The following is a 20,939-nucleotide window of genomic DNA, read 5'->3' as shown; positions in this document are numbered from 1 at the left end:
TCTATATTTGGAAATGAAGATTTTAATTGAACACAAAGTTTACACAGAACACAACTGACAATAATTTATTGTATAATTCGTTCCACTGTGCAAGAGTGCTAACACTTGATGGCAGAATAATTTTAACAAACATTTCAACAACAAAAACATTGTATTTTTATTTTATTTTATTTTATTTTAATAGTTTACTTCCATATATACTTACTTTCACTTTCTCTTTCAATTGCTATTTATAACGTTACTCATATTACTTCTGCATATTAACTTTAGTTACCTCCTATTGAAAGAGGAACAATTGTCATTTTAAGTCAATAGACGACTCATTCATGCATTTTCCGTACATTTCCAATTTCACAATGCTTATTATGTCACAGTAAGAGTTGATTGTCTGTATTTGTGCTGATTGACCTTTGGTCAACAGGCATAACTCATTAAAAAAAGAAACTCTAAAATAAGTCTACAATATCATCAAAGATTCAACAAAAGGATGCATGAAGAACTAGTCTTTATTTTCAATAGTTAAGAATTCAGCTTCAACAAACAAGTAAGCAAATAAGTTTGATACGCTCAATTATACAAACTAGACACTCAAGTAGGTTTACCTTTAAAAAGAGAATATGCTATATAAATACTGAATAGTTCTTGTTTTCAATACATAATGAAAGCACAGTATAAATAATTGGTTTGAATACTTTTAAAATGAAACATCGAAAGTTTAGGATGTTGTAAAAAAAATGAAAATAACACCTATAATTTCATGAGTCTGAATAGTTTTTCTAGATTTGCCTTCACCAGGAAAGCTCAAAGCCGAATATTTGAAAGCCAAGAATGTATAAGAACTAAAACAGTCGTTCCCTTATATATATATATATATATATATATATTTACAATTTTAATTATTTTATAAAAATTTGTAAATTTCAACAACAAAAATGCCATGATCTTATTTTAACCAATTTTCAGGAAATTTTTATCTTTTACCTCAGAAATATTTGTTTTATTTTATGAAAACCTTCATAGCTATGCTTGAACCATACTTTCAAGAATATCTAGCAAAACTATAATATCACTAGTCTGACCTAATTTTCCTTTAAAACGAGCAGCGTTCGGACACTTACATACAGTGACTCATTCCCCTTTTGGGAATACAAGGTGAAATGTTTCTAAATGAACATATTTTCAAAACTTATGGATAGAATGGTGGACAGGTGGAAATATCTTAATCCACATGTGCTTTAGTTTTATGTGTTTTTCTGGTTGATACCATTGATGATATCAGTAAGCCATGTTATAATATATAAATTTACATTTTCTCTTTTCAGCTGGTAAGGCACCATTTATCTTCAAATTGTGCTTCTCGCCAAACACCATCTCAGAGGTCGGAGAAAGGCGAGAGAGGATGGAGAGGGTCAGAGGAGGAGGAGACAGAGGGGATAGAGAAGATAGGGAGTGAATAGGTCATGTGATACGACCATGTGATGTCAGACATTTTGTCTGATTTACTGTTGTGTACATTGAAATATCCTGTTACTGTATACGTGTGTGTATAACATGCAGTTTTCACTGAAACATTTCATTGGATATTTAATAGATTTTCATTTCTTAATTATGACAAAAGAAATTTTTTCAAGGTCTATGTTAATATTCATAAAATCTTGTTTTCAAAAAATGTAATAGTTCTAACTAATTTGTATATGTTACAAGATAGGCTGTCCTTGGAAAGTATGATTTTAGATGTTTCAAATGGGCAAAGTTTTATATTTTATTCATAATCTTTCATTTTGCATCACATTCATATGTATCATGTATAATAGGGAAATAAGATATCTCTTGAAGCATTATCTCAAGTGGGCAGCTAAACTTGTGAAAAAACATTTTTGATTACTAACAAATGATAATGAGGTTAATGACTAGAAAAAGAAATTTTCCATTATTATTTAGATAGAAAATATACTAGATTATCAAGATGGGTTTAGCCAATCATGTTGTATTGTTAAATTCTGCCAGGAATATAACTAATGATTCATTGAATTATTCTAATATGAATTCATCAATGCTTTGATAAACCTATTGTGTCCACAAGTGAGGATAAAAGACAACTGTAATAATGTTTTGTGCTTTAAACTTTTATTGTTCGTCATTCATCCCATTATATAGTTAAATTGGTAGTACAACCAAGTGTTGGATTGCAGGATTCTCAGCAATCATGATCCATTATTTGTATCACCCATCTCATATATGTTGTTGTACATTTTTTAATTCAATCAATTCTGTAGAACTTATACACCATGTTTAGAAATACCATTGAAAGATCAGTTTTAAGTCCTAAGGTCTTGTCATCGCTATAAGTTTTAATTCATTTATATTGTCAGTGATTTAGATAAACAGATGTACGAGGGTGTGGGTGGGGATTTACAGAATAGAGAATAATGGCCTAAAAGAATTAATGATAACAGAAATGAAGGACCCCCAACCAGACCCTCATGTACTCAGTTAAATCAAACAAAAGAGATCATATTGCATACAATAATGGACAGCAGAATCTCATTCAACCTTTCTTTATGAGGGAGTACATCCACTTTTAAAATGCATGTGCTGATATGTAACCAGATAGTTAACTATCTAATCAATGGTATTTTTAGTCCAGGTGTAATGTATTTTAACTAATGGATTTGTCTGTAGAAATAATATTTCTTGTTGAAATAAAAAGACAATTTTTCATACTATCTATTGTTATTTAATCAAAGTTTTCATATCTATAAGACACAATGTGCCAGTCCTATGATCTAACAGTGTTGTTACCAACAGTATATATTATCATACCATTCTATCCACATAAATAGCACTAAACATTCGTTGGAATCTTACCAAAAAGTAAAACAACAAAAATACCGAACTCCAAGGAAAATTCAAAAAGGAAAGTCCCTTAACAATTTGCAAAATCAAAAGTTCAAACACATCAAAAGAATGGAAAACAACTGTCATATACACTGGACGATAAGCAACCAACAATCAATCAATCAATCAACTGTCATATTCCTGACTTGGTACAGGCTTTTTAGTCCCCTACCGACGAAGTCGAAGGGGACTTTAGGTTTGCACTCCGTCCGTCTGTCCGTCCGTCTGTCCATGCGTCAGTCCGGCAAATCAGCTTTCCACACTTTTTTTCTTCGTTCTTGAAGATATTGATTTGATATTTGGTATATAGTTTTATCATGACAAGTTATAGATCAAGTTCGAATTTTGTTCCTGTCTGATGATTTAGTTCAGAGTTATGGGCCATATCTAATGTTAGAGTACTATGTTAAACCATATTTTTGTACAAAGGGAGATAACTCATTTTTTTAAAGACATTCTTTGTTAAATTATTGTGAAGAATTTTTTGACAGGTTTGTTTGTTATTTAGTATAAACTAATTTTCTGAATGCTATATATATAAAAAAAAAATTATGAAGAGAAATCCTTTGATTAGATAATAATCTATTTTTATTAATGTATATATTTCAATACACTACATTGTGTAGATAAAAGTTGATGACATTTGTAGATAAGTTACAAATCTATATTAGTTTGTGACAAATGAAAGAAAAATTTTTAGTTTCTGTTCTCTGACTTAAGTTTGCCTCAACCAAATGTTATGAAACTTATTCACAATGCTTATTACCACAAAACACAGATCAAGTTTGAATTTTGGTGGTGTCACTTTAACCGATCTAGAGTTATGCCCCTTTATAAAAGGAAAAATTGCAAAATTTTTATTTTCTTCTAAATATCAAGTTTATTTAATATATTTTTAAAATTGGAGTTATCTTCCTTTGACCATGATTATAGTTGAATCAACTACAATCAATGCTTTATACAATGCAATGTTTAATTATGACTTCCACTGATAAAACACATAACAAGTTGAATTTGGGTAGTGTCACTTTAACCATTATTGAGTTATGCCCCTTTATAAATAGAAAGATTGCAAAATTTTTTAGTTTCCATTCTGTAACTGAAGTTTTCCCCAGCCAAACATTATGAAACCTATACACAATATTCATTACCACAAAACTCAGTAAGGATCAAGTACAATTTTTTTGTTTCAGTTCTCTAACTTGAGTTTGCCTCAACCAAATGTTATGAAACTTATACACAATGCTTATTACTACATAATACAGGTTAAGTACGAAATTAGGTGGCAACACTTTTACCATTCTAGAGTTATGTCCCTTTATAAACATAAAAATTGCTGAATTTTTTAGTTTGTCTCAACTAAATGTTGTAAAACTTATACACAACCGTTCTAGAGTTATGTGTGTTTACAAATAGAAAAATTGCTGAATTTTTAGTTTCTGTTCTCTACTTAAGTTAGCCTCAACCAAATGTTATGAGACTTACACACAATGCTTAGTACCACAAAACTCAGATCAAGTTCAAATTTGGGTAGCGTCACTTTTACCGTTCTTCAGTTATGTCCCTTTATAACTATATGATATGCAAGCGGGGGCATCATCTGTGTCCACATGTGGACACTATCCACATTTATTTCATCTTGTTTCTAAGATATTGATTGATAATTGGTATATAGTTTTATCAAGACAAGTTACAGATCAAGTTCAAATTTTGGTTTCGGTCTAATAATTTTGTGCAGAGTTATGGTCCTTGGACTTGAAAAATTCATTCATATAATCAGTTTTCCACACTGTTTTTAGTCATGCTTGAAGATATTGACATGATATTTACTCTTTGTTTACACCATGACAAGTTATAGAACAAGTTAGCATTTTGTTCCAGTATAATGAATTTTTACCCGGTAGGGGACTATGTATTGCCATGCAATACTCTCAGAATGCTTGTTTTATGTAGGAAATGGTGGATTAAACCTGGTTTTATAGGCAACTAAACCTCTCATTTGTATGACAGTCGCATAAAATTCCATTGTATTGATAACAATGTGTCATTAAAACAGACAGACATAATAGGTAAAAATGTCAAAAATAAGGGTACAATAGATACAACAGCCACTTCTTCAGAAACTCAAATAATGTACTCATTAGTAGCACTATCAATAGAAAAAAAAGTGTATGTGAGGTAAGAATCTTAAAAAGTATTTAAGGAACAACTCCAAAGTTCAGAAAATATGAATGAAATTTTTGAATAACCTTCAACATCTTAGCCCTTGGACAAAAATAAAGCCAAAAGAAAGAGCAAACTTGGGCATTAAAATCTAATAAAAAAACCTAGAAATTTGAAAAAAAAACTATAGCCAAAATCGTCATATGTAAATTTCCCTGAAAACAGGATGAGAAGTGAAACAAGAAAAAGTAAAACAGATTGGTTCTGTTATTAATGAGGTACTGTAGGGCCAATTAACTCTAAATATTAGTTTTACTCACAGGGTTAAAATCTAAAAGTTGACAATTTTACTGGAATTTGAATGTAAAAGTGCCTTTACCAATTAGTTTGATAGAAACTATCAAAGAAGTGACATGAAACAACCTTGCAGTGACAAAATTCCTGACTTGGGATGGGCACATGAATATGTATGGTAAATGTATGTTTTTTTGAGAACTCAACTCCCTTTTAATCTGGTCAATGGACTTGCACTAAGTATTCAAAAGAACCTACAACTATTTGTTTTGGTATGACAGGAATGTCCTCATCTGTGACCCGTTTAAAAAAAGTCCACGTAAAATCTTGTCATCTGGATCAAAAAATCCACTTCATTATCTGCAGGCATTACAAAAATAAAAGTTTAGACAAGTACAATTGTATTAAAAGTCCAATGCTCGTAATTCGACCAACAGTAATTCTACCAGAACGATGCACAAACCCACAGTTGGTCATCACTCGTGTATCAAAATTCAGATCAATATTTGCAGCCAGAATGAATATAAATGACGGACTACTGTTAAATTTCAGTATGGAATCACTGATATGGGTAACACTTTATGATCCAGTTGCACAACTTTATAAACTTTAAGTTGTATTATAAAAGAATTGCTGGTATTATATTTGTCATTTTTTGTCAAGCCTGCTACTTCTGTCATAGGGATTGTGATCCTGTGGCAGTGGCGCTAACTAACTACTTCAAAGCTTAATATTTCAGAAGGTAGAAGACCTGGATGATCCATACTTTGTATATAGATGCCTTATGTTATGAAGTTTCCGTCTGTCATATGTCCATTGTTCTTGGCCTCATTTTCATGGTTCAGTGACTACTTAAAAAAAAAGAATTTTATTTGTAATGTTGATTTCTCTCTTATTATGAGTAAAACGATAATTATATTGAGTATGTGCATACCTTGTAAAGTCCTCATGTTTGTCAGACAGTTTTCACTTGACCTCGACCTCATTTCATGGATCAGTGAACAAGGTTAAGTTTTCGTTGTCAAGTCCATATCCCAGATACTATAAGCTATAGGTCTACTATATTTGTTGTATGGAATGATTGTAACGTGTACATGTCCAACTGGCAGGTGTCATCTGACCTTGACCTCATTTTCATGGTTCAGTGGTTAAAGTTAAGTGTTTGTGTTTTGATCTGTTTTTCTAATACTGTATGTAATGGGTCACTTTATTTGGTGTATTTAAATATTTTACGACGTACATGTCCGTCTTGCAGATTTTATTTGACCTTGACCTCATTTTCATGGTTCACTGCTCATTGCTCAATGTTAAATTTTTGTGTTTTTGGTCTGTTTTTTTTTTCTTAAACTAAGCAATAGGTCAACTATAATTCGTGTATGGAATGATTGCTAGGTTTATATGCCTGTCTGACTGGTATCATCTGACCTTGACCTCATTTTCATGGTCATTGGTCAATGTTAAGATTTCCTGGCTAAGTTTGTTTCTTGGATACTTCTAGTATAATACATGGAATGGTAGTAAGCTGTACATGTCTGTCTGGCAGGAATCATCTGACTTTCACCTCATTTTCATGGTTCATTTGTCAATATGAAGTTTTCATGGTTTGGTCTGTTACTTGTATACTACAAGCAATAGGTCAACTATATTCGATGTATGAAATGATTGTAAGGTGTACATGTATTTCCGGCTTGGTTTATCTGACCTTGCTCTTACTTTCTTGGATCATGTTAAGTTAATGTACTACTTTTAGTGAAACTTTATACTTATGATTATCAACATAAAATCAATAGTCAGTAAAGCAGACGAGACATTTCAGCATGTGCACTCTTGTTGAAGAGTCATCTGGTGAATCAATAAGTCAATGTGGTCCCTTAAAGGGCATTCCGTTTTTGTCTCGCCTTCGACAAAAGTCGCAGAATGCGAGATGATGATTACAATCTGGCGGCGTCGTAGACTATCTGTATAAAGCTTTATATTTCAGAGGGTGTCCTGGAGGCTTCATACCTTGTATACAGAGATGCCTTATGTTACAGAGTTTCCGTCTGTCATATGTCTGTTGTCTTTGACCTCATTTTCATGGTTCAGTGACTGCTTGAAAAAAAGTTAAGTTTTTTTCTTATGTGAATTTCACAGTTATTATGAGTAATAGGATCACTATATTTGGTATATATGTTGCTTGCAAGGTGTCCGCCAGACATGTTTCACCTGACCTCGACCTCATTTAATGGATCAGTGATCATGGGTAAAGTTCCATGATTAGGTCTGTTCCTCGGATTCTTAAAGCAGTAGGTCATCTATATTTGGCGTATGGAATGACTGAGGTGTACATGTCAGTCTGACAGGTTTCATCTGACCTTGACCTCAGTTTCAGGGTTTATTGGTCAGTGTTTAGTTTTTGTTTTGGTCTGTTTTCTTATATTATGTGCAATAGGTCAACTATATTTGGTGTCAGGAATTATTGTATGGTGTACATGTCTGTCTGGCAGGGTTCATCTCACCATGACCTCATTTTCATGGTTCATTGATTAAACATAAGTTTGATAAATCTGTTACTCGAATACTGTCCACTTTTCTACATTGTGACATCACCGAATTTAGATAGTTACCATGAGTAACATGACGGATACCACTAGTAGACCAGGAGCTGCTTACCTTTCCGGAGCACCTTGGATCACCCCAGCTTTTGGTAGAGTTCGTGTTGCTCATACTCTAGTTTTTTATGTAGTGCGGTTTGACTTATCATTGTTTTTTTTTTGTTTTTTTTTGCCATTGCGTGGTCAATTTATCTTTGACTCATGAGTTTTGAATGTCCCCTTGGTATCTTTCGCCTTTTTTATTTTTCTATAACTTATAGGTTTTGAACACTACACACAAATGTTTTGCCATGTTCCTTGTTGGACACTCACTATTGGATATGCCGTTGTTATCCTGTGATTCCGTTTATCTTTAGTCCAATGCTTGAGTATTTTTCCAACGCCAGCCTGCTAACAAAAATCCGCTATTCACGATTCTTCATAACCATTTTAATCAACCGAACCATGATCCTTCTTTATCCGTGAAAGTACGAATCAGTGACAAAATTTACTACTATACTAATATCCCTATACGCCTTTCCGAAAAGAGAGAGAAAATTTCGCATCGGTAATTTAGGTACTGCAGTGTCATACGGAAGTTTTTCAAGTTCAGCCTGCAGTGATGTAGATGTAATGAGTTTATTCAACAATAGCTTAAGATCCAAGCGTATTCATGGTATTACCCTCGTTCAAATGTGAAAAAAAGTCTTCGTTATCAAAATCACATAATGGGAGTTTTGATAACCTTCTTTTGTATCTCCTTTATCCACTTGGTTCACATTAAAATACATTCTCACCTATCCCATCATTCTTTTTCCACTGCCTGTAAACATTATAAAATGTTTAAGGGCTCATGCACTTGACACATGATGTACATGCATAATATGCTTTCCCAATGTAAAGGCATTTACGTGTAATTTGTGAAATAGTTCTTTTCCGTCTATTTAAACCAGTAAGATCAGAACCATTACACGATGAAAGTAGGAAATTCTTTCCAATTCAGTTTTTCAAATTAACAACATGCTTTCAACATCAGCAACGTTCTCCATCACAAAGAAGACACATCTAAAATTCCGCTTTATTTTCAAAATGCAGGTATATAGGGTTGCTCACCCATTTTTTCAATATAATAGAACTGTCAAACTGCCATACATGTGGGATGTTTAGCTAGCTATAAAACCAGGTTTAACACACCGTGTTCCTCGGAAAATGTCTGTACCAAGTCAGGAATAAGACAGTTGTTTTATATTTTGAAAAAGTCTAAAGTTTGATTTTGTCAGTTTTTATGGACTTCCCCTTCTTAAATTTAACTCGGAGTTCGTTATTTCTCTTATACGTTTTATTCATGGCTTAAAGAAAGGTTTTAGAGAAATAAGGATTTAAAGATTATAAATAGATAAGTGATAAATAAATTCTATTTAATTGTTGAGTCACACATTGATAGTACATTATACAAAACATGATAAAATATACAGTAGAGCTAATTTCCTAATGCATCCAGATTAAAACTTTGGTTGGCTTGCTTGCTTGCTTTGTTTGAATAAACGTTTGCTCAGGAATTGTAATTAAGCATCTGCAAAAATATAAATAAGCAGAGTTAATATGTATGTTCAGTGGTTGTCGTTTGTTAATGTGGTTCATAAGTGTTTCTCGTTTCTCGTTTTATATATAGATTAAACCGTTGGTTTTCCTGTTTGAATGGTTTTACACTAGTCATTTTTTGTGCCCTTTATAGCTTGCTGTTCGGTGTGAGCCAAGGCTCCTTGTTGGAGGCCGTACTTTGACCTATAATGGTTTACTTTTACAAATTGTGACTTGGATGGAGAGTTGTCTCATTGGCACTCATACCACATCTTCTTATATCTATTATATTCAGATTTAATTTGACATTATCAAATTATCAAATTTAACTATATAAGGGTTTAAATACGCCTACTTACATTGTAGATTGTTTGCAGATGTTAAACTTAATTACAATGCTTGAGAAAACGTTTAGGCAAACAAAGCAATCAAGCAAACCAAAGTCTTAACCTACAAGCATTAGGAAATTAGCTCTAAAACAATCAATACCCAGCCTTTGAGTTGGCTTATGAGAAACATTTTTACAAAATAATTCACATTTATATGATTATATCATTTGCTAAAGTTTGCGTTTGTCCAATTGAAAAAAAAAAACCCTCATTATTTACATAAATACCCATTCAAATAATATATTAGAATATATGAATTTTGTTTACTAGATAAAAAATATAATTATTTTTTTATTTTATTAATTGAACATTTCCTTTATCAATTTTCAATGCATTCTATATGAATACACATTTTTTAAAACAATTTTCATTCTTCTATATCTAAGCAGAAAACAATTCAACTTATTTTTCTGATTTTTAGTAAAGGTACACCAAGTTGAGTGCAAAGTTATGAATACCATAAAATAGATTAGAGAAGATTTTATTTTTAACTTTGACAAATACCAAACGACAGAGGGTCATTCTAGGGAAGTGAACAAAAAAGCATTGGAAGTACTTGTCCAATTGATTACACGATCTTCAAGAAATTAGATTTGAAATTGTTAATCAGCTATCGGTATAGTTCATCTCAATTCTATGAAATTTAATGGATGGCTCAAGGATTTGTTGCCATGTATACCGATAAAAAAAGAAACTTAAAATTGTACTGAAATTAGATTTATACACAAACAATAATGGTATTATAATTGATATAACATGATATGTACAATACAAACAATTGTTTCTTTTCACTGAATATTTTGATATTTACATTGTTATGTGTATTTTATAAAGTTGGTGCATCCGAAGTGCATATCTGGATTTACTTCCATCAAGAACTCTCAAACCTAATAAACCAATATTTGTCTCGTGCATAATAACTCAACTCAGTCATATCAGACTTGCATTACATCTGTAATAATACAAAATAATCACAAAGAAGCATTTTAAACTCATAGTTAAAGTTAGAGCTTTGACATAAAATAATGGCCATAATATTCATGCACTAACAATACTATCACTTCATAATTTTACATGTTGAACATTTCGCATTCACAACCAAACTGCTTGTTTCATGGCATTGATTGCAGTAACAGTACAAATGTACAATGGTATTAAAAACAAGATTCACAATACACATATAATATGTACAATCGTCTTAAAACAAGATTTACCATACACTTATTAAATGTACAGTCGTCTTAAAAACAAGATTCACCATACACATATTATATGTACAATTGTATGTAAAAACAAGATTCACCATACACATAGTATATGTACAATGGTATTAAAAACAAGACTCGCCATACACATATTATATGTACAATTGTATTAAAAAAACAAGATTTACCATACACATATTATACTTTTGGTAAAAAAAAACTCCCTAGCTAAAATCATAATACAAAACCTCACAGAAAATCCTCACAAAGTAAGGAAAAATACTAAATGATAGCTAATGATGAATGAAAAATTCTGAATTCAAGTGGTATCAGTTGTTTCTGTCTGAAAAAAATAACTACATTTCAAAATCTAGACATTTCAAAGTACTATATGTTGAGAAATACTATAAATCTATAAGAAATTTCAACATGAAGATTTAATGCATTCTTTCTAAACATACTCTAAAATGTCTTACTGCTTTATATTTTATTTTGAGGATAAAAGAAAAATGTTTCAGGAAATTAAAGATTTTAAAACTTGTGCATTTCAAAGCATTACACAATATACATAAAACAGAAACCTTAACAAAAAGTACATTTAGTGTAAAGGCATGCTTTTTTAAACTGTAAATAAAAATACGAATGATAAGTAGCAATTGCAAAATCTAATTTTTTTAAAGGAAACATTAAGAATCAATATACACAATGGATTAGGCCGGCCGTCAATCTTTTGTAAAGGGGGATGGGTGGGTAGGAGCATGTTCTTTTAGCATTTGAAAATTTGCAAGAAAAAAAATATGACATTGAATCTCCCATTGAGAAAATAACACATGACCTCATACAAAAGATAAATGATCGGTGCCTTGCATGATGTTGGGATGCCAAAGAATTAATTCACCTACGTAGAATAATGAATATGCAAGCCATGTGGAACATCTTTAATGGGGTCTTTAATCTATGAGTCAAACGATTATTATTTTCAAATGGTTTGAAGCATTAAAGCAAAAATATATATTTAGCCAATTTTACTCCTATAACTAAAGAACAAGTATATCAATATAAAAACATGGGAACAGTCTTTAAATGTTATGATAACTGTAAGTTTTACTCTATTCAAAAACTATTGCAGTAATTAAACTGAAAGTTTGAGCAAAATATTTGTTTGTACATGTGTTACACAATGACAGCTATTTACACTGGTGCAAATAAATACTGGAGTTTACAAATACTATGACAATCGACAAGGTTTAAATAACAAGATGTCTTTATATAAAAATAATGCCATTAGCCACACTCAGATGGATTGAAAATATCGCCTTTTGTCAACTCAGATAGAGATATTAAAAGTTATAGTAAATTATATGTTTCAATATAAACAAAGTGATAGTAGTTGAAAATAAGTTAACATCAAAATCTATGTTTCTACATGTAGAAACACATTGAAAATTATCAAACCTAAGGTTACATTAAAATCATCTGTCTATATATACACAATGATACCGACAGTCATTATAAAACCAAAATAATATATTTCTTTACACACATAGTGTCAATCATTAAACATTAGGGTACATCGAAATATCTTTACAAGACAAAAGGCAGTGATTCAATGTTAGGTCACAGAAAAATATTTTTTCAATAAAAACACAATAGTATTACAAATAAGACTACATTATATACATGATATATATGTATATACAAATACATTGACAGCTATTGAACATTAGACTATATCTACATAATCAGTCACTGACAGTAAGTAGACATAAAGTGTCATAAAGATATTTTTCCCAATGAATCTATAGCGCTATAGTGATTAGATAAAATTTACAAACACTGTTGAGGAGGTAAATGATAAAATAAGATTACATCAAAATATCACAAATAACATAACATGTCAAAAAGAATATGCTGAAAACAACATGTCAAGAGAATATGGTGAACCCCTTATGGCTGTTTAATAGAACCAAATCACACTGATTTAAACATGCTTCATGGACAGAAACTCTGAAACGGTGAAAATTCTGTATTCAAGGACAACAACTCTCATACGGAGTTGTTTGAAGTTTCATTATATTGGCATTTTTGCAGTGTTTTGTTAATTGGTTTTGTGGATTACAGATTTTGCCTACCTATCATAATTTCAATATGAAAAGCTAACATTCTAAAATGTGTCAAAAACTGCTGATAATCTAAAGATCCTGTCCATCAATGAAAGTTTGCAAGATAGTTGTAGTAAAAGTGCTAAAATGGGTATAAAATATTTTTAATTTATTTCATTTTAGATAAAAAAAAAATACATGATTATTGAACAAAAACATCACACTGTAGCACATGAACCTAACTTTTTCTTAAATATGATAAGCACATTCTGTAACAAAATATACGAACAATCTAACTACAATGCTACATAATATTACATTTTTTCATTGAAAGTCATATAAAATGTTTTCTAACTTCTATTCAAAATACTTTCTACCTATAGTTTGCTCCTTCACTGAAGTATGTTTTGCATTTAGGGGCTATCGATGTTGGGGAGACGTTTGTTTCGAGGAGGTTTTGAAAAGTACACATTGAAATGATGTCAAACAAAGTAGTAATTTTAGGATGATATTATCAAAATTTCTTTAACTTGCTAATGTTTTGATTTTGGGTAAGATTATTAAAGAAACAAATAACAACTATAATTCCTTGATGAAGTGATCACAGATATTCACACCTTTACATAAAGATAACTACTGGGATAGCATGTTGATTCATTTGTGTGTTTATTATGTTTATGGTTTCATCTGTTTTCTAGTAATTCGGATATTGTATACTCAATGTATACACCATTACAGTGATATTGACACAAGGCAATACATAGAGTTTTTTTTATACAGAAAGGACAAAATTACACATGGAATATTTAGCTTTTCTGAAGCTATTTGCATGTATCAATCAAATTGAGCTGTTGTTTGTGTCAATAAGGTTGATTAGGAGTCTTTAGCTATCTTGGAACGTAATTGACAGAAAATGATCGGGTCAATGTTAAGAAATGTAAGAAAAAATTACGTCAACAAATTAACAGCTGTAAACAACCAACAACACTAATTTTGGAACTGTTTATGCCTAAATGATGAAAATCTAAATTAACTTGCGTTTGAAGGTCCAATTTCAATCCATTTCATGTCTTTAAGCTTTTTAGCTTTTTTAGTTGTCAAAGTGTTTCTTGTATTTTTTTTTACCTTTCAGGGTTTTTTGTTTATCTATTAAAGTAAGAACTTCTGTAGTAACTTCGTTACCTTTGTGCTTTTTTATGATTTCATATATATTGTTGGGGATGTCAGATCTCCTGGTTTTGCCTCATTACATTTGTGTTTCTCCATTCTGTCATTAAAGATCTTCGTTCATCTCTTACCACCTTTGTCATTGGTTTTGATTCCAAAACATCGGGGTTTTTTCATTACTTTTTAATTATCTATTTCTATTTGAGTTGTATCTACTATATTATTTACTCATCCTGTGTTTATGTCAGACCTTTGCTTTCACTTTTTTTCTTTTTTTCTTTTTCGATCTTTTGTAGATGTCAGATATTCAATTGCAACTTCTATTACGGTTTTTTTGTTGTTACTTTTTGTTGTTTTGCTTTTTATCAATGTTAGACATCTGGTAATCACCTTCTTACTATTAGTCAAACCGATTATGATGTCAGATCTTCCATTTATACTATGTTAGTTTTTCTCCATTTTGTTTCGGTCGATCTTCAATTGCCACTTTCTTATAGTTTTTGAATTGATCATGCCATCATATCTTCTGTTGATATTTTGCTACTTTTGTTCTTTCTATAATTGATTGTGATATCCAGTTATCATTGTCTTAATATTGTTTTTTCCATTTGGCATTGATCATCAATTGTCCCTGTTGAATTTAATCACTCTGTTGGAAATCAATGATTATCTTTTTTCTCCAGGAAGGTTATGTATTCAAAGTACATAATTCATATAGGAAACAAATAAGACTAATATACTCAAGAAATAATCAAAAACTTAATAGTACTTTATTTTTGTAGAATTCAACCGACTTTTTTGTTGTTTGTTTTGTAATCTTAGCATTGTCATCTTCAATCCCTCAATCAATATCTTTCTGATTTTTTTATTTAAACTGATAAAGCCATGACACAAATTTCAGGTAGCTAGGTTCATAATCTAGTACCAGTACAAAATTGAAAAATGTACATTAGGACTGAACGATTGAAATCAAACATGACCCATCAATACCAAAAGCATATGATATAGAATGTGTGCTTTCATCATATCTATCACAGATCTATGTCCATTATCAATTGCAATGGTCAAAGGGAATTTCCCATCAATTTTACATATGCCTGTATCTGCTCCTTTGCCTAACAATAATCGTACAATATCATCATGTCCTACTTCACATGCATAAAACAATGGTGTGGTGCCATCTTCTTTTTTCAAATTGATGTTAGCATGGTGATCCAGAAGACAACTGACTACATCTTTCCTACCAATAAAACAGGCAATGTGCAATGGAGAAGACCCAGCTTCTACATCAAAGGAATAATCTGCTGACTTCCTACTGACATAATCTTTTATATCTGATGACCCATTATTTGCAAGACAATCAAAACAATTTTTTTTTACTTGGTCTAATGTTATCGTTGGATGGTTACTTAATATATCGGTTATATAATGTTTCCCATGGATACAACTATTACAGTTAGCATTGTTCTCTAAAAGTAACCGAGTTATTTCTACATTTCCATTAATTGAACTGAAATATAAAGCATTACCACCATCATTTGTCTGGGCATTAATGTTCGGTTTCGGGTTATGTTGAATCAATAGCTGTACTATACTGGTGTTGTTGGTGGCGCATGATGTGATCAGCGGTGTAAAGCCATCATCTCTACATAGATTAATGTTAGGGTTCTTCTGTAATAGCAACTTTACTATATCAGCATGTTCGTTTTGAATTGCCATTAATAAAGGACTACAGCCAGTATTGTCACATTGATCAACGTTAGGATCATTCTCTAACAGCAACCTCGCTGTATCAGTGTATCCAATCATAATTGCCATTAACAGAGGACTAATACCATCAGCGTTAGATAGATCAACATTAGCATTCCACTCTAACAGTAACCTTACTACATCAGTATGCCCAAACCAACTTGCCATTATCCGAGGACTTCTGCCATGAGTGTCACATAAGTTAATATTAGCATTCCCCTCTAACAGTAACCTTACTATACTAGTATGCCCAGTCCGACTTGCCATTATCTGAGGACTATTCCCATCTATATCACACAGATCTATGTTAGGACTTTTCTCTAACAGTAGCCTTAGTATACCAGTTTGTCCTTTCACACTTACCAAATACAATGGACTGCAGCCATTGATGTTACATAGATCAACATTAGATTTCCTCTCTAATAGTAACCTTACTATATCAGTATGTCCTTTTGCAATTGCAATCCACAGAGGACTACAGTGTTCTCTATTACAAAGATTAACATTTGGGTTCCTCTCTAAAAGCAATCTCACTACACCAGTATGTCCGTTTGCACTTGCCATGAACAGAGGACTACACCCATTTTTATCACAAAAATTTACATAAGGATTCTTCTCTAATAGCATGCTCACGACAGTTAAATACCCATAATAACTTGCAATGGCTAGTGCACTGACCTTATCTATGTTACAAAGATTAATATTAGGTTTTCTTTCTAAGAGCAATCTTACAACATTAGCGTGGCCTTCTTGACTTGCTACGTACAGAGGACTACTTCCATTTTTGGTGCATACATCAATATTAGCGTTCTTCTCCAATAACATACTCACAAAAGACGTATTCCCTTGAAAACATGCAATGAACAGTGCAGTGGCCCCACCTGTGTCACATAGATCAACATTAACGTTCTTCTTTAACAGTAACCTAACTTAATCAGTATGACCAATCCGAATTGCAATGTACAAAGGACTACAGCATTTGGCACATAGATTAACGTTAGGATTCTTCTCTAATAACATACTCACAAAAGAAATATTCCCTTGATAACATGCAAGGATCAGTGCGGTAGCCCCATCTGTGTTACATAAATCAATATTAGCGTTCTTTTTTAACAGCAACCTTACTATATCAGTATGTCCATTCCGAATTGCAACGTACAGAGGACTACAGCCATCTTTGTCACATAAATTAATGTTGGGACAATTCTTTAATAGCAATCTAACTATTTCAGTATGCCCTGCACGACTAGCTACATACAGAGGACAAGTTCCATTTTCAAAGTAACATGGATCAAGGATCAGTTCTGACAGAGACTCTCCAAAAGTTTTATTTACATTTTGCCTAACTGTGCGAAAAAGACTATAGTCAATATTGACACATATATTAATGTTAGGATTCCTAGCTAACAACATATGTACTATATCATAATGCCCATTATCACATGCTACGAACAAAGGACTTATACCATAAATGCTACATTGATCGACACAAGGGTTCTTTTGTAAAAGCAACCTTACTATGTCAGTATGTCCTTCCATGGTTGCTACGAGCAGAGGACTAAATCCTTGAATGCAACATACATCAACTTTATGGTTCTTTTGTAATAGCAACCGAACTATATCAATATGTCCTTTCATACTAGCTGCTAATAAAGGACTTAAACCGTTAAGGTCACATAGATCAACACAAGGATTCCTTTGTAACAGCAGCCTTACTATATCAGTATGTCCATTTATACTTGCTTTGAACAATGGACTACTGTCATTTGTGTCGCATAGATCAATGTTCGCATTCTTCTCTAATAACATGTTCACAATGTCAGGATACCCTCCCTCACATGCAAAACTGAGTGCAGTGACCCCTTGTTTGCTACACAGATCAATATAAGGATTTCTCACCAAGAGCAGCCTCACTATGTCAGTATGTCCCTTCTGACTTGCAACTAAGAGAGGACTACAGTAAATAATGTTACATAAATCATCATTAGCATTTCTCTCTAACAGCAATTTTACTATATCAGTATGCCCATTCATACTTGCAATGTACAGAGGACTACAGCTGTCGTTGGTACATAGATCAACACTAGCATTCCTCACTAACAGCAACCTCACTATATCAGTATGGCTATGCCGACTTGCTATGTACAGAGGACTACATCCATCTTTATCATAGAGATCCACATTAGGGTTCCTTTCTAAAAGCAACCTTACTACATCAGTATGTCCTTCTTGACTTGCCATGTACAAAGGACTACAGCCATTTTTATCACATAAATCAATATTAGGATTTTTGTGTAATAACGTGGTCACAATAATTGTATACCCTTTATAACTTGCCCTGTTAAGTGCAGTGACCCCATGTATGTTACATAGATCAACTTTAGGGTTTCTCTCTAACAGCAACTTTACTATATCAGTATGCCCATTCTGACATGCCATGTACAGGGGACTATGCCTATTATGGTTGCATAGATCAACATTAGGTCTCCTCTCTAAAAAAAACCTCACTATATCAGTATGACCATTCTGACTTGCAGTCAACAGAGAACTACAGGAATTTTTGCTACATAAATCAATATTAGGTTCCCTCTCTAAAAGCAACCTTACTATATCGGCATGTCCTCCTTGACTGGCCATGTAGAGTGGACTATAGCCTTTATTGTCAAATAAATCAACATTAATATTCTTGTCTAATAACATTTTAACAATTGGAGTATACCCTTTATAGCAAACCTTGGTAAGTGCAGAGACCCCCAGATTGGTACATAGATCAACATCAGGATTCCTCTCTAACAGCAGCCTTACTATAGAAGTATGTCCCTTCTGACTTGCCATAAGTAGAGCATTTCTGCCATTATTATTGCATAGAACAATATTAGTATTCTTTTCCAACAACAACCTTACTATATCAGTATGTCCTTTCTGACTTGCCAGTAACAGAGGACTGCTGCCATTATTGTTACATAAATCTACGTTAGGATTCATCTTTAACAGCAACCTAACTATATAAGTATATCCTTTCTGACTTGATATTAACAAAGGACTACAGCCGCTTTTTTCACATAGATCAACATTAGGATTCTTCTCTAATAACATACTCACAATAGCAGAATAACCTTTACAACATGCCATGTTCAGGGCAGTGACCCTGTCATCTTTATAATAATCAACATCCACTTCATTATCTAACAACCACTGTATCATATCTGTATACCCATCACGACAAGTCAATATTAGAGGAGTAGTACCTGATCCACATTCCTCATTTGATATCACTGCATCTTTGGTATTAGCCAATGTTATTTGTTGTACTTTGTCCAGTCGTATTAAATACTGTAATAACTGTTGTCTGAATGATAATGCTTTCATATTAGTGCTACTAAATACTAATGCTACCATTCCTGCTAACCAGTTCTCTATCAACCTTTTCAAATATTTATCTAAATATTGATCTTGTATTTCAATAATGAAGTCTATTGTTTTCATTTTGTCATCTGGTGATTTGATCCAAAGAAAACGTTCATTTACAAAACAACTATCACCATGTTCTATCAAACATTCAATCATTTTCTGACCAAAGAAATAAGCAATGAAGTCAAACAGTTTATCATGTATGATACTATAAATTCCATTCTCTTTACATATAAATGTACCATCTAAAGAGTCAAGTGCCACTTTAAGTTCTGCCTTGGATGTACTTCTGTTCAATTTACAAGCCTCACATGTGTCTTCTATGATATGTCGTTGTTCATCAGTAACTTTACCCTGGAACCATTTCTCTAATAGTCGATTATTAAATAAAATACATAAAGCAAGACTGCAAATTTTATGTTTTCCTTCATCTCCATGTCTGCCTAAATTGTCCAACTCTTTTTTATAGACATCAAAAGGAATTCTGAAAAATTCTTTGACATCTGTACCTTTTTTTTCATGATAAAGATAACATAAAAGAGGGAAGAATTCACAATGCCTAGCAATTTCATTAAGATTCTTACTTTTTGTACCAATATACTTATATGCTATTTTTGTTTTTTCGTTTTCTGTAAGACATAATTCATCGGATATTAAGTTACATTCGCAGTGTACCAAAGGGGATAACATTACAAACTTCTCATCTTTATAAACTTGCAATCTACAACATACAATCATCTTACAACTCTTGTCTGCCATAATTGTGTTTATCACAGGTAGCATTTGTACCCAGGTCTCAATCTGTTGTTGGTTGGCAGTGAAATTTCCAAAGATATCATCTACAATGAAGACTGTCTGTTTACCAGGTTGGTAATAATCTCGTATATCAGATGGTGAATGAACTGGTATTATTGTGTATCCCTCCTTCTGTAAAACCAGTGCTGTATGTCTAGCGATAAATGATTTCCCTACTCCTGCTGGGGCAGTCAAGGTCACACAGCTGTTGTCTTGTAAATATTTCATGACGTGATCGCTAGCTTTTGTAGTCACAAACATCTGATCTTTCCATTCCCATTCTTCAATTTGTTTAATTATCTGATCTAAATTATGTAAATAAAGTCTTTCAAGGATAATAATGACACAGCTTGCAAAATCCTAACTAAAAAATTATACTCATTAAATCTATGATCATGATCAAACTTCAAAATATTGTTCTGATTACTAATACATTTTCTGATATAAGATAATTGATAAAGGTTATATGACTTGTAAAAATAAGAAGATGTGGTATGATTGTCAATGAGACAACTCTCCACAAAGAAACCAAATGACACACAAATTCACAACTATTGGTCACCGTTCGGTCTTCAATATTTAGCAAATCCCATACCGCAAAGTCAGTTATAA

The 20,939-nt window shown here is 32.2% G+C and overlaps 3 protein-coding genes across 7 annotated transcripts in view; 1 reads left to right on the top strand and 2 right to left on the bottom strand.

Moving 5' to 3' along the window:
- LOC127718280 (heterogeneous nuclear ribonucleoprotein L-like) overlaps window positions 1–2,726 on the top strand; it is a 30,573-nt gene extending 27,847 nt beyond the window's left edge. For all 5 annotated transcript variants that reach the window (XM_052224278.1, XM_052224279.1, XM_052224277.1 and 2 more), the window contains exon 17: window positions 1,323–2,726. In XM_052224278.1, the coding sequence (XP_052080238.1) occupies window positions 1,323–1,453 (131 nt within the window). In that variant the 3' untranslated portion in view covers window positions 1,454–2,726. The remainder of the gene's footprint in view (window positions 1–1,322) is intronic.
- A 6,606-nt stretch (window positions 2,727–9,332) lies between these two features.
- LOC127718766 (ankyrin repeat domain-containing protein 50-like) lies at window positions 9,333–17,048 on the bottom strand (the record flags this gene model as incomplete). Its single annotated transcript, XM_052224818.1, has 1 exon — window positions 9,333–17,048. A coding segment is annotated over one exon (1,707 nt), but the record flags the coding sequence as incomplete, so codon positions are not given.
- Window positions 17,032–20,939, bottom strand: part of LOC127718278 (ankyrin-1-like) — a 28,835-nt gene continuing 24,927 nt past the window's right edge. The window contains exon 6 of the mRNA XM_052224273.1: window positions 17,032–20,632. Within this exon, the coding sequence (XP_052080233.1) occupies window positions 17,052–20,632 (3,581 nt within the window). The 3' untranslated portion in view covers window positions 17,032–17,051. The remainder of the gene's footprint in view (window positions 20,633–20,939) is intronic.

This window comes from Mytilus californianus, unplaced genomic scaffold (assembly GCF_021869535.1).
Source record: "Mytilus californianus isolate M0D057914Y unplaced genomic scaffold, xbMytCali1.0.p SCAF_10, whole genome shotgun sequence".
NCBI lineage: Eukaryota > Metazoa > Mollusca > Bivalvia > Mytilida > Mytilidae > Mytilus > Mytilus californianus.
Note: the sequence above shows the minus strand (reverse complement) of the source record. Positions and strands in the feature narration are given on the sequence as shown.